General features: G+C 42.5%; 1 protein-coding gene across 2 annotated transcripts in view; it reads left to right on the forward strand.

Moving 5' to 3' along the window:
* The window catches only part of SH2D4A (SH2 domain containing 4A), an 83058-nt gene that overhangs the window by 40632 nt on the left and 27165 nt on the right, over positions 1–15261 (forward strand). The window contains exons 5-6 of one of the 2 annotated variants that reach the window (XM_003412493.3): positions 8590–8670; positions 14429–14540. In XM_003412493.3, coding sequence (XP_003412541.2) covers positions 8590–8670; positions 14429–14540 — 193 coding nt within the window. The remainder of the gene's footprint in view (positions 1–8589; positions 8671–14428; positions 14541–15261) is intronic. The other variant, XM_064272753.1, reaches the window with a different exon arrangement.

Below are 15261 nucleotides of genomic sequence, written 5' to 3' on the forward strand. Positions count from 1 at the left end.
GACTGCCTCATAGAGTTTCCAGGGAGCGCCTGGTGGATTTGAACTGCTGACCTTTTGGTTAGCAGGCGTAGCACTTAACCATTACACCACCAGGGTTTCCTGGGTGGTATCGTGGTTAGGTGCTACGGCTGCTAATCACAAGGTCGGCAGTTCGAATCCACCAGGTGCTCCTTGAAAACTGTCAGTTCTACTCTGTCCTGTTGGGTCGCTATGAGTTGGAATCAACTCAACGGCGATAGGTTTTTATATGTGTATATATATATTATATCTTATTTTTGTTGCTGAGACTATACACAGTAGAAAAAAAAAACATATACCAATTCAGTAATTTCTGCATGTACAATTCAGGGACATTGATCACATTCTTCAAATTGAACAACCATTCTCACCTTTTCCAAGTTGTTCCTCCCCCATTAACATAAACTCACCTCCCCCTGAATTTCTTATCTGATCTTCTGAGTTACTGTTGCCAGTTTGATCCCATATGCATATGGATCTTAGAAGAGCACAGTGCTCAAGACAGACGTTTCTTTACTAGCTAAGCTAAACTATTTGATTGCACAGCTACTTAATGTAATTGCCGTCATTAAGTTGTATACCTGTAAAAAGTTGAATTGGCCGAAGTTGGGCGATAGATAATATTTACAGCAGCAGCTGCTGAGGCTGTTTGTGTACAGCCAAACCTCAAGGGAATTCCTTTCTTGGTTTAGAGATTTAGAGTCATGATTTCATGGAACATCCCGGTTAATTGGCCTAGTAATGTGCTTAGTGCTTCTGCTCTACCTCCTAGTTGATTGCATAGTGCCTGGGGTCTTAAAAGCTTGCAAACTGCCACCATTCAAAGTACAGCCATTGTTTTCTATTTGCCTGGAGCAACAGAGGAAGGAGAGTCAGGAATAGGAGGAGGAAATGGAATATGTGGATAGTTGCTCCCATGAACAACTGCCTTCTTTGCCCTGAGACTAGAATTTTTATTTAAAATGGCACAACTCCTTTTGATGATTTAAAGTATAGGAGAATACTGAAGCTTGGTGAGGAGGCAGGGTTGAGGAGCCTGGACCCCAGAGTAGATGCACTGTGCCTGGGCTTGGGGAACCCTCTTGATGTTGCCTGGCACCTCTCTGCAGATAGTATTATTGCCCATTCCTGAAAGGGAGTTGGGGTCACACTTAAAATAAAGGACTCCAGTGTAAACAGAATGGTAAAATGTATTCCGGAAATGCAAGCTAGAATTTTGAAGTTTTGAGTTGGTTGTGAAGAAAAAAAAAAAGAGATGAACCTATCCAAAACCAGAAATTGTTTCCCTTGTTGTATATTCCCTTCTAGCACACATGAAGGAAGTATTTCATTATTATTTCTGTGACAAGCCAAGTATGGGGCGGGGTGGCGGGGGGGAAGTATGGGGTGTAGCAGCTAAAAACGACAAGGAATTAATTGTTCTTATTTATTCGAGTGGAGTCATAATCAGAGACTTACACAATTACCAAGTAGTTCCGTGTAACCGTAATGGGATTTCATGGTAGTTTGTAGAATATAATTTTATGTAAGATAGAATCATTAAATTCTACAGCCTTAAAGGGCATTTAAGCCATTGTGTGTGTGTGTGTGTGTGTGTGTTTTAACAGTATCTTATATAAAAAGCTTAAATACAAAGTAAATTATGGAAGAGAAAAAACAGAATTCGTTCTAGTCTTGAGATTTGTACTTTCTGAAGTTGGTAATACAGCTTTATTTTATATGATTGCTAATTATATTCGCAGTGATTCACTTCTCCAGCTTCCTAGGAAATGCTTAGTAGGCAACTCCCTGGGTGAGAATGTAAGAGCAGCCATTGAGACTGTCATATCTGAGATTCTCTGTCCCAAGAACCCTCACCAGCTCTGCATTATTGCGTTTCCCGAGGATGTTGCTGCCCAGTTCTGCCATTTACACAGCGCTTTGTGGTGTGGCAGGGAGAAGGTGCAGTAGGAGGAGACGGTTGTTTATCAAATATGACAGTTTAATGCTCTAATATGTTCAAAATAAATTCAGACACTAAAGAAAATCCATTCAGTAAAGATGTGCCCTGAAATCACACATCGCATTAGGGTCTGCCACATGTTTAAGTCAGGGTCTCCAGAAATCTCTGGGCATAGATTTTGGTAGAAACAATGTTAGAGAAACGAGGAAAAGAGTCCCCAGTGTCTTCCTTGTCCTAGTTCATGTTGTGGTAAAATCACTGTACAGGGAGCGTGTACCATATTTTCAGGAGTAAAATTTATGGTCCCGTTCTTCCATCTTGACAGTCCAGTTGGCCTTAGGAAAATGTCTCCATCCTTTATGTGTTAACTATTCTTTGCAACTTTATCAAAGCAGAGTTCTGTTATTCTGCCCTCTTGCTACTTTGAGAACAGCAAACTAAATCCTGGTATGCTCAAAAGCTTAACATTACAGTCATTACTAGGAAATTCCCTTTTTATTTAAAATGGTTAGAAATAGATGACCTGGTTCTTTCAGTGACCTAGTTAGCAAAATCTGGGTATGTTATACCCATACCCATGCCCATGCCCATACCCATGCCCATGCCGATACCCATACCCGTCGAGTCGATTCCGACTCATAGCGATTCTATAGGACAGAGTAGAACTGCCCCAGAGGGTTTCCAAGGAGCGCCTGGTGGATTCCAACGGCTGACCGTTTGGTTAGCAGCCATCTTAACCACTGCGTCACCAGGGTTTCCGGGTGAGTTATAGACCATCAATTTTCAGAGAATTGGAATTGAGTTTATCTTGATTAATATTAAAACCACACCAAATGTCTTTTAATGATTGAGAAAGCATTTAATGGATTTACAGTGCCTTCATTCTGTCAACGAATACCTGTTGAGGCCCTGTTAAGTGCCAGGCACAGTTCTGTCTGTTGGGGATCCAGATGGCAGTGAGTTCAGTTGACATGGTCTTTGCTCTCACGGAGGTTATTACCCGACCAACTGTTCTGAGAAGAAATGCCATGAGTTTAAGAGATGGAAGAGAACAGGATGGTAAATATTTAATCTGGTAGTTTGCTTTAAAAAATATACCCTCAATTTTAGCCTGTTAATTCATCATTTTAATTTTTACCATAAAAATCATGTGCTAGTGATAACAACTCAAGTGTCAATCAGTATATGAATAGATACACAAAAGTGGTGTATACACACAATGGAGTATAGTTCAGCCATAGAGAGAAATGATGTTCTCGTACGTACTATGATACGGATGAACCTTGAAAACTTTATGCTGAGTGAAATAAGTCAGACACAAAAGAACAAACGCTGTATGATCTACTTAGATGAAATAGCTAGGGTAGGCAAATGCATAGTGACAAAAGCTTACTAAGGGCTGGGGCGGGAGGTAGGAGATTATTAACGAATACTGGATTTTTCTTTGCGGTGATGAAAACTTTATGGAAATAGACAGTGGTAGCACTGTGCCACACGGTGAATGTAATTAATGTCACTGAATTGTACACTTAAAAATGGTAAAAAAAAAAAAAATGACGATTTTTTTTACCTTTCTAATTTTTTTTAATAGTTTTTATTGTGCTTTAAGTGAAAGTTTACAAATCAAGTCAGTCTTTCGCACAAAAACCCATATACACCTGGCTACACACTCCCAGTTACTCTCCCCCTAATGAGACAGCCTGCTCTCTCCCTCCACTCTCCCTTTTCATGTCCATTTCACCAGCTTCTAACCCCCTCCACCCTCTCATCTCCCCTCCAGGCAGGAGATGCCAACATAGAATAATGACAATTTTTTGTTCTCTATATTTTACCACAAGAAAATTTAAAAAATCAAGTGCTAAAAATGTTTGGTTTATTGGGACTTTCTGGCCTGTTCGGAAGTAAAAGGCACTTGGCATTTGTATAATTGCATAGTTCTACTTTTAAGCAAGTGAATGTTAACTTGTTAAGTTAGAAGCCAGAAAAAAACTGGTTTTCAAACCAGTTTTAAAAATGAATGTAATTAGAATAATCCTTCTCATGTGGCATGCAGTCTCTGGGGAAATATAATTGCTAACCATGTAATATTGATGTTGCTAGCTTCTGCTTACAACCCAGTTGCTCATGTAGATTTGAACTGCTGTTTTTTGGAGTTTAGCAGCAATTATTTTTTGTAAGCTCTCATTTCACCAGTCTGGATGGGCTAGACTCCCAGAATCGCGCTGGGATCTGCACCAAGTTGGAGAGAATCATTTTCACATGGTGTCTGCAGGAAGTAGACTAGCTTTTTGGATGTTATTAGCTGTTCGGTTTTCTTTTTATTTCTTTTGGAGCTTTGGCATAAATATTCCATGACAGTTTTCATGTTTAGGTGAAGCAGCCATGAAGCAGAATGAAACATGAAACACATGTGAAATGTTGCCCCTGGAGTTTCGGGAGCTGCAGAAGTCTCTGTGATGTAGAAATGGAAGATCACTGCAGAGGCTTCTATGCATGAGAGCTTACATATGTTCTCTGTGGAAGGCCCTGTGGCAGGAGCAAGCTCTAGACATGGAGATGTCACAAGTTTGAGTCCCTGCTCTCCTGCCCCTTAGCAGTTTACGTTAGGTCTTTGGTAAGGGGATGATACTGACTCTGACATTCTCGTGAGGCTGACATGAAGGTGAAATGATGTACTTGAAAGTGCTTTGTAAGCAATCTTTATCCAAATAGGTGGGTAGTTTTCCTCTGTTTCTTTTGCCCCTAGGAGTAAATAAAGAGTCCATTCCTGGGAACACAGCATCACATAGGATGCTTCAGAGGACATGGTACCTTCTCTAAGAAGCCCCTTCATCTTCATTCTGGAATGCTCAGAGGCAGCTCTATTTCTGAGGTTGTCTCCTCTGATATTGGCATCGTAAATCATCACTGTCAAGTCCATTAATCTGGCTCTTTTTTAATAAAGGGAGCCCTTTTGTATTGAACTGTTTTCAGTCCCTTACATAGTACTTGGTGTTTGTCCTGGATTTGTAGAACATGCCAGTGTATCCGAATGAACCTGCTTTATGAAAGGCTTAAGTTCTTCATATTATCCTAACACTTTGGAATGATGGCAAATCCTGGTTCACCTTGAAAAGTAGAATTTTTATAAGTGTGGACCTGGTTCTTAGTATGTGTGAATAGCTTCAGAGTTTACAATCTATTTTAGACAATATATTTGAATAGAAGTATTAATCTCAAGGGTGGTAGTTAAACTAATCAGTTATTTATATTAAGACTCTATTCAAGAATGTTCAGCTTTTAAACTTTCGTTTACTAAGAAACAAATAGAAACCCTCCAAAGCCAAAGAAAGCATGTCAGCTCTGACCACCATCAGTAGATGGTGTCAGCAGTCACAATGGCCACTAGAGTCCTTGGCTTCATGTGCTTTACACTGTCTGGTGCATGTGTCCTCTGCTTCGAGTTATTTAAAAAAATATTAACAACCCCATCATATCTGATAAGTGCAAAAGCAGTAGGCATACCAAAAGTGCCGATAAGAAAAAGGCATTGATGAAAGGAAAAAACTAATTAAAAAAATCCAAGTGCTGAAGAAGCAATAAATATTGCAGGCATGCACTGAATGAATCGTTCAATAGCAGGAGTAATTCTGAGAGATAAAGAATAACTCGTACAATATGTTTAAGGTGTTGTACCCTTGCAGATGTCAGCAGTTAGCAAGGAGATAAAGAAAAAGTTTGATAAAGCAGAAAACACTTGAGTATATGGGTTAGAAGATCAGTGTTGGATGCCTGATAGACTAATACTAATTTGGGAAACAAACTAAGAGATCGTTTAAGAGCTTAAAGACTGAGCAGGGTGAAGGTGCCAGCGACAAAACCTTGGTACAAAGCTCTGCCAGTTTTCATGGATCCAGGTCCTTCTGGAATGAATGAGTGGTGAGGCTGGGTATGCAGATAACATCAGGAGAGCAGTGTCTACAATACTTCAAGGCAGTATCAAGGGAAAGTGGCTACCTGCCTCCTAATTTTCAACACAGAAGAAACTGTCTTCTTTGCAAAATGATGCCCCAGAGATCTTGCATTTGTTCAGGAAAGAAGAATGAGCCTGGTTTTAAAGCTAGCATCCCTTACGGTGGAAATGCATTCAGGAACTGTAAACTCAATCCCTTCAGAGTCATCTTTGACTTTTGCTATACACAACTTGGGACATTTCTGACCTGTTCATAAATAGAGGAACTAACTGGTTACTGTACTTTACTATTTTAGAGGCTGAGTGGATAAGCATCTGTAGTGGATTGAATTGTGTCCCCCCAAAGTATGTGTCAGCTTGGTTAGGCCATGTGTGGTTGTCCTCCATTTTGTGATTTTCCTATATGTTATAAATCATAATCTCTGCCTGTGGTTAAAGAGGATTAGGGTGGGAGGTAACTCCCTTGGTCAGGCCACATCCCTGATCCAGTGTGAAAGGATTTTCCCTGGGGTGTGGCCTGCACCATCTTTTATCTCTCAAGAGATAAAAGGAAAAGGAAGCAAACAGAGAGTTGGGAACCCCTTACCACCAAGAAAGCAGCACCAGGAGCAGAGCACGTCCTTTGGACACAGGGTCCCTGAGCCTTGGAAGCTCCTAGTCCAGGGGAAAATTGAGAACAAGGACCTTTCTCCAGAGCCGACAGAGAGAGAAAGCCTTCCCCTGGAGTTGACACCTTGAATTTGGACTTTCAGCCCACTTTACTGTGAGGAAATAAATTTCTCTTTGTTAAAGCCATCCACTTGTGGTATTTCTGTCCTGGCAGCACTGGATAACTAAGAGGGTATCCTTTCTAATATTAAAATGTGACAAATTTGAGACAGAACGTGCTGAGTGACAGTTGCAAAACCTATAGGATTCATTACTTTGCCAAGTAATAAGCATAAAGAGTTCTTTTGACCTGCCACTCGTTTTCTAAGCGCTATAATGATGATACAATGGAAAAGTATTTAAGCTCTTGGACAAAACAGCGGTGTAATCCTGAGTGAGCGGCGCAACTTCTCTGAGATCCAGTTTCTTTTCAAATATGGGCATTGTATTATCTATCTCTCGGAGCTGTTGTGAGGAGTAAAAATAATATATATTAAGTAACTAACACAGTTCCTGATCGTAAAAGGCATTCAGTGACTAGACACCATAAGTGGAATTAGTATTAATAGCACTCCCCATGGTTAGTAAAAAATCTCAGCAGACAGCTTGAAAGCTTCCACCAGCAATGATTGTGACCAGTTTTGTTAGTTAAGGTAGACTAAACTTTTGTAACAAAAAGACCCAAATGCCAATGGCCTCTCTTCTTTCTTGTAACAGTCCAGGACGGATGTTGGTTCATGTGGGCTCCGATCCACAGAGTCATTCAGGGACTTAGGCTTTTGATGGCCTTGCTGTCTTCAATAGTAATGTGGCTATTAGCACCATTCCAGCGCAAAGGAGGGGGGAAGTGGCTTTCAGGAGTGTGTGAAGGAGCTTTTAAAGGCTGCACTGGAAGTGGCAAGTGCCAGTAATCACCTGCATTATGTTGGAATACCTGCTAGGGCTGCTGGGAAATGCAGTGTTCCTGGGTAGCCCTATACACAGCTACTGTGAAAGAAGGAAGAACTGAGGTAGCTGGCAGTTTCTGCCACAGTGGTTTATTACATGGCATTGTAACGACCCTATAGTATCTTCTGTGGACCACGGTGAATATTGGTACCAACCTTTCACTGACAGTTTCTGATTAATTTCAACATTCAAGAATGAATCCTCAGACACAAGGCAGATAGTGCACGGAAATTTGGGTCGTGTGTGGATATTTGGGCTAGGAGAGAAGAAGAGGATGCTGGGACTTGGCTCAGGCTCTGCACCCAGGTCTGGGAAAGGGTGACAGGAGCCTGTGTAATTGACCTGATCTTAAGAGGCACCTGGTGTGATAACACCAGCTCAGTCACAGTGCCAGAGGGGTTGGCAAGTGACAGGTATGGATGACACCAGAGAATCCAGGCAATGGATCTGGGAAGCCTCCTTGGCAGGAGTTTCCCACTGGGAAATCCATCTGGAGCTGTAGAAGCTTAGACACTGGGCTGGGTAATAGGAGCAGGGGGAGAAGAAGGAGGGGAAGAGTACAACCCAAGCAGGAAAGGTGGTCAGGGCTCCCAGGCACCAAACTGACATTACAGGCATGTCTCCAGTCCTAGGGGAAAGCAAGACATTATGCAGAGTTAAATGTCAGAGACTAAGGCACTGCTCTGGTCTAAGTGAACACTGGGTGGGCCAGAGCAGGGGTTAAGAGAGGAAGGAGAGAATTTAAACTAGAGAGTAATGTCATCCCAGAGGCCCAGGGACCAGATGGCAGCAAGACACACGAACCTATTTATCACAACCAAACCACCAGCTCCTGGCTCTTGGTGATAATTTCTAAACCGTATTGAGGCAGGAGGTGTAGGCTTCACAGACCTGCTGCCTCAGGCAGAATTTGCTCAGGAACTCGGGTGCTGGTGGGAAACGCTGGTGGATCCAGCTGTGAGAAGCATGTGGGGGTGCATTAGGGAACGTTGAGCTAGGGGAGGCATTGACAGATTATGTTCTGAAATTGCTTTGCCTCTCTAAATGGTAATTTAAAAAATGTGTTTCATTTAATTTTTAGTCACCCTCCAGTTCTCCAAGAAGTATTCAACAAATGTTGGCAGATTCTATCAGTCGTATGAAGGCATGTGGATTTCATCAGGTAAAATACTTAGATTCTGTCTTCAGGGGGATTAATGCATCACCATGTTCTCTAATATTTCACAAATTGGTAAATTAGTCTCAGGCAGAAATGAAACTAGGCAACAGAATGAGAAATCTGTCTTAAAAGCTGCAAACTCAGTGATTCATCTTTACCCATTTATCCAAAGTTGGGACAGTATCAGGAGCAGATGCAGAGACATGTCTGCTAAGCTCCTCATTGAAGATATAAAATAGAGCCGATACCCCGGACTGCTGAGCTGCGAGGGAAGAGTGGTTTCAGAGAGCATTTAGTTTGGCAGGAAATGGTGAATTAAGATTTTGTTATTTATGTGTTCCTTGTTTTTGTGAGCATGCGCTTTTACAAGGAGGACTTCTTGTGCCATCCATGTCCACTGTGCCAGTAACTCCTTTAGGGCACTGATAGACAGTGAGGTTCTCCGTACAGGCCAAGTCCCACTTCCTCTTTTATGCTAAAATGTTATCTTATCAGACATTGCTTGAAATAAATGAGGCAAAAGCTAGGCCTTGGAAACTGTAGTAGGATTTGACCCTTAGGAAGACTTAAAGAGATACTAGACCGTGAAGAGAACGGTTCTAGTGGCCAGAGGCCTGAGATTGGATTGTGGTGGAGGCTGGCTCGAAGGCCTGAGATTGTGCTGTGGTGGAGGCTGGGTCAGAGGCCTGAGATTGGGCTGTGGTGGAGGCTGGCCCCGAGGCCTGAGACTGGGCTGTGGTGGAGGCTGGCCCCGAGGCCTGAGACTGGGCTGTGGTGGAGGCTGGCCCCGAGGCCTGAGACTGGGCTGTGGTGGAGGCTGGCCCCGAGGCTGAGACTGGGCTGTGGTGGAGGCTGGCCCCGAGGCCTGAGACTGGGCTGTGGTGGAGGCTGGCCCCGAGGCCTGAGACTGGGCTGTGGTGGAGGCTGGCCCCGAGGCCTGAGACTGGGCTGTGGTGGAGGCTGGCCCCGAGGCCTGAGACTGGGCTGTGGTGGAGGCTGGCCCCGAGGCCTGAGACTGGGCTGTGGTGGAGGCTGGCCCCGAGGCCTGAGACTGGGCTGTGGTGGAGGCTGGCCCCGAGGCCTGAGACTGGGCTGTGGTGGAGGCTGGCCCCGAGGCCTGAGACTGGGCTGTGGTGGAGGGTGGCCCAAAGGCCTGAGACTGGGCTGTGGTGGAGGCTGGCCCCAAGGCCTGAATTCCTGTGGACAGTGCAGTTGATTCCCTGACTGCTCTGTAGGGACAGGTATGAACTTGGGTCACTTGCATTTTGGAGATTTTCAGAAATCATGATGACGTTTTGGATTGTGGTTCCCCTGTGGATACCACTGGTATAAACGTATTTCTTTCTAGTATAGCAGCAATAGCAAGTCTGAAAGAAATTTTCAGCAGTGTTGCACAGATCACATTATATCATTTTAATGCGATGACACTTGAGAAACACAAAGGGTCCCTTTAGTCATTCAGCAAACATTTATTGAGTATTTCTATGTACTAGGCACATATATGCTAGGCTCTCTTACAGCCATTGGAGATACATTTGTGAACAAAATAGATTAAAACCTCTGCCGTCAGGAAAATTTTATTCTGGATGGGGGTGACAAATGAACATATATCTGAAGTCAGGTGATAATAAGAGCCATGGAGGAAAATAAAGTGCAGGATGAGGGAGCTGAGGAATGCTAGGATGAAGGTGGGAATTGATATTTCATGTAGTTGGAAACCCTGGTGGCTTAGTGGTTAAGTGTTATGGCTGCTAACCAAAGGGGGTCGGCAGTTCGAGTCCACCAGGCACTCCTTGGAAACTCTATGGGGCAGTTCTACTCTGTCCTTAGGGTCGCTGAGTCAGAATCGACTTGACGGCAGTGGGTTTGGGTTTTTTTGGTTATAGTTGGTTAGAGAGAGCCTCCCGAGGAAGATAGTATTTGAACTGAGACCTGAAGGATCTGAATGGAGGTGGAAGCCATGTGGATCTCTGGGGAAAGAATGTTCCAGGCAGTGAAAATAGCCAGTATAAAGTTATGGAGTCAGGAGCTTACTTGACGGGGTCAAGGAACAGCAGAGTGGTCAGTATGGCTGTAACGAATAAATGAGAAGGGAGAGGACAGCAGAGAAATAATGTAGGCATTGTAAGGGATTTGGAATACAAATGTTATTTAAAGCCATGAGCCTGGATGAGATCATCTAGAGAGTAAGGCTGGAAAACAGAAGACATATGAGCTCTGAGGCACGTCAGTGTTTAGACTGGGCCTTGACTTTGAAATAAGGGGAGTTGGACTAGATCAGTGGTTCTCAAATATTTTAGATGTGACTCAAGTCAAACTTTCAGCTTTCACACCCTTTTATGATAATACCCAGGGCCATGCACCATTCTGTCTCCTTTCCTCTAACTTAAGAAATTTTATCTATATTTGAGAGAGTGAATGAGAAAATGACTTGCCAAGCTTCTCTGTAAAATAAAGGTAATAGCATGGAGCCTTCTTTCTCAGTGGGGAATTGTGAGGATCAAAGGAGGCAACTCCTTTAGAAGCAAGGATGACATCTCACGTACTTTGGATGTGGTATCAAGTGGGACCAGTCCCTGGAGGAAGACAGCATGCTTGGTAAATTACAGGGTCAGTGAAAAAGAAGACCCCTAACAAGATGGATTGACACAGTGGCTGCAACCATGGGCTCAAGCATAGCAGTGATTGTGAGGATGACGCAGGACTGGGCAGTGTTTCGTTCTGTTGTACATAGATAGGGTGGCCATGAGTCAGAACCGAATGGATGGACCTAACGACAACAATGAGGCAGCTGGGGGCAGTGGTAGTTCAGTGTTAGAATTACCACCTTGCATGAGGAAGACCCAGGTTCAATTCCCAGCCAGTGCACCTCTGTGCAGCCACCACCCACCTGTCAGTGGAGGCTTGCAGTGTTGCTGTGATGCTGAGCAGGTTTCAGTGAAGCTTTGAGACTAAGATGGGCTAGGAAGAAAAGCCTGGTCATGTACTGCTGAAAATCAGCCAATGAAAATCCCATGGATCACAACGGTTAGTTATGTATGGGGTTGCCATGAGTCGGGGGTGACTCGATGGCAGCTAACAACAATAATAAGGAAGCTGGCGGGAAGGCATTCTGTAAAGTATTTCCATCAATTGGTGGGGACAAGAGGCTTTCTGTATGACATACATGGACTTGGCCTCATTTTCTGGTCCTCCTGGATCACACTGACCTCTGCCTCCACACCTTGAACTCTGTGCACCTGAAGCAGTCTCTAGCCTCAGCTTTCTTGCCCCTTCAGTTCTTAGCCTTCACCTTGATGTGCCATGCTTGGCTACAGTCCCAAGTCCTTGATCCACATGTTTCTAGCAAAACACTTCTAAAAAGGACATGATGGTTTTCTAGACAGAGAAAAGAAAGGCAAGCTTTTAAGGATTTTGCTTAAAGTACATTTTCTGGAGGAATTCTTAGACAGTGAAACTCAGGACAGGTTCTAAGTTTCCTGCGTTTTGAACAAATACAGTGGTCAGGGCCAGATCTCCTCTCGTTACTCTGTGAAACTCATTAATTTTGTCTCCCTTCCCACTGTGCCCATACCTAATTACACTGCAGATTAGAAAGGAATATGATTTACTAAATATTCCTTTCTAATCAGACACTTGAGTATTGTCTTCTCAACCAAATACCAGCTGTATTATTATTTTTTTCCTTAAGTAAACTCACTTTTTAAAACTTTTTGCTTATCCTAAGCAATAATAGCCATGATGTCATAGTTCATTGCCATAATTATGTTTTTATAATTATATTAAAATAAATACATATGCATGTGGAAGACGAACAAAGCTCTGCTTTTAAGGGTTTTTTTTTCCCTGTTTAAATTTAGACACTACTAACAGTAATTTTTTGACTCAAGGGCACTGTGTTTTGGGTTTTAGCAGTAATTTGGGGCCCAGGCAGCACAGCTGTTAAGTGTTCAGCTGCTAACCAAAAGGTTGGCAGTTCAAATTCACCAGCTGCTCCTTGGAAACCCTATGGGGCAGTCCTACTCTATCCTATAGGGTTGCTCTGAGTCAGAATCGACTTGATGGCTGCGGGTTTGTGTTTTTTTTTTTTAAGCAGCACTTTTATTTTTGTAGGCTTGTAAACAGCTTCAGCGAGATGGCAAATCATAAGAGTTGTTTCAACTACCAGAAGCTGCTCTGTGGTTTTTATAATATTGACAAACAAAGGGGCTTAGCTTTAGGAAGGAAAATAATGTAAGAAAAGAATGCAACAGTAATTGCTTCAAAAGTTTAGTTCTATTTGAAGTACAGTTTATGAAGTATCACTGTCAATTACATTAACTGAGATTTATGACTTTCCACAATGAGCCAAAACAAGTTTCACAGTATCAGCATTTATGTTTTAATTACACAGAAATAATTTGACAGCAAGAAAATTTTTAACTTTTCTGGGAAAACACAACAGAAAAAACAAACAAACAAAAAACCTGTCATTTCTGACAGAGGACAAAGCATGGTCAGGCTGGCTTGACTCTTTGAGTTGTTCCATCAGTTAGCTAACCAAGGCTTTTATTTAGTTCAGTGAGTTGTAAATTCAGTTTTCTTACAAGCACTCAGAAGGCCGTGTCTAAATAAACCAAGTACTTTTTAGGGCTGAATGATCGGGTTTGTGCCTTGGTTATCTAGTGCTTCTACAACAGAAATACCACAAGTGGGTGGCTTTAACAAACAAATTTATTTTCTCACAGTTTAGGAGGCCAAATTTAGGGTGCCAGCTCTAGGGGAAGGCTTTCGCTCTCTGTCAGCTCTAGAGGAAGGTCCTTGTCTCTTTGAGATTCTGCTCCTGGGCTGTCTTCATGTGGCTTGCCGTGTGTCTTTCCTTATCTGCTCTGCTGGTTTATTCAATCTCCTTTATATCTCAAAAAGAGATGGACTCAAAACACACCCTACACTAATCTTGTCTCATTAACATAACAGAGACAGCCCATTCTCAAATGGGATTATGACCACAGGCATAGAAACAAACAAACAAAACCAAACTCACTGCCACTGAGTTGATTCCGACTCACAGGAACCCTGTAGGACAGAGTAGGACTGCCCCATAGGGTTTCCAAGGAGTGCTTGGTGGATTCGAACTGCTGACCTTTTTGTTGCAGCCATAGCTCTTAACCACTATGCCCCCAGGGTTTCCAACTAGAGACACAGAAGTTAGGATTTATAACACATGTTTTGGGGGGAGATAATTCAATCCATAACAGTTGATTATTGTCTCTTTAGTTAAAAATGAATTCCCTTTTTAAAGGAAGACTCATATTTCTTATTTTATGTTTTCCCTTCACAAAGAGGTGCTTTGTTATATTTTCTGTTTTATTAAGGAAAAACATTTTTGAGTCACCTAAAATCATATGTTTGTGCTGCATTTTCAGACTCATTGTTCAAGGACACGTAGAGGTACAGTTGAGATTGCCATGTATTACAGACACACTGTGCTAGGCACTTATCGAATACGCACTATAACCCTCTGAAATAGTTTTTAATTTTCTAATTTTACATGTGGGGAGACATCCTGAGAGAGGCTTAGTAAACCTCCCACCCCGGGTTCTGCAGCTAGGGTAGTATGAGAGCCGGCTTCGGGTATTGCTGATTCCAGAGTCCATGCTTTTCCCACAACACAAGTCCCTCTCTAATGGGCCAGAGAGTTAAATAGTAACCGGTGTGCCCTTGTCCTCCTGGAAAACTGCCTGATTCACTCACTCGTGTTTGTTTCTGGTTTTTTAAACAGAAGAAAGAATCCATGAAGAAAAAGGAAGATGAAGAAATAAAACAAATTGATGAAGAGAAAGCCAAGCAGATTTATAAGAACTGGAAAGAAGACTCGGAGTGGCAGGCATCTCGTGAGTACACGGAGCCCTCAGTCACACCTGCCTCTCCCTGAGCTAATTCCTTCACTGCATTAAACCATCAGTCTAGGAAGCACTTGGTGGGGTGTCGAGAGAGGTTTTAGCACTAAATTCCAATCACATGCTTATAAGCTAACCTGTTGACTAACAGAATGGTTCTCAATTCGTCTTTGTACCATCAAATTTATATCTATATGATGGGATGGTATAAAGCTATGAAAAACTATGTTTTGGAAGAGCGTTTAATGACTTGGGAATATGTTCATGGCATCTTTTCAGCTTGGAGGGAAAAAAAAATTATAATATAGCATGAAAACTATCCTAATGTTACTGTGATTAAGTATATGAAGAAGAAAGGAATAGAAGGCTATATAACTCATTGCTGTAGCGTTGATTCCAACTCATAGTGACCCTTATAGGACAGAGTACAGCTGCCCCATAGAGTTTTCAAGGCTGTAATCTTTACAGAAGCAGACTGCCACATCTTTCTCCTACAGAGTGGCTGGTGGGTTCAAACCACTGACCTTTTGGTTAGCAGCTGAGTGTTTAAACACTGTGCCAACAGGGCTCCTTAGAAGGCTATATACCAACATGTTGCATTAGCTTCCTTAGAGGGTTGGGATTGGGGATTTTCTATTTTTCTTCTTTTTGGTTAGTCTGTATTTTCTAAATTTTCGACACCGAACACATTTTAACTTTGGAATCAGAAAAACAG

This window comes from Loxodonta africana, chromosome 19 (genome assembly GCF_030014295.1).
Source record: "Loxodonta africana isolate mLoxAfr1 chromosome 19, mLoxAfr1.hap2, whole genome shotgun sequence".
Classification (NCBI taxonomy): Eukaryota; Metazoa; Chordata; class Mammalia; order Proboscidea; family Elephantidae; genus Loxodonta; species Loxodonta africana.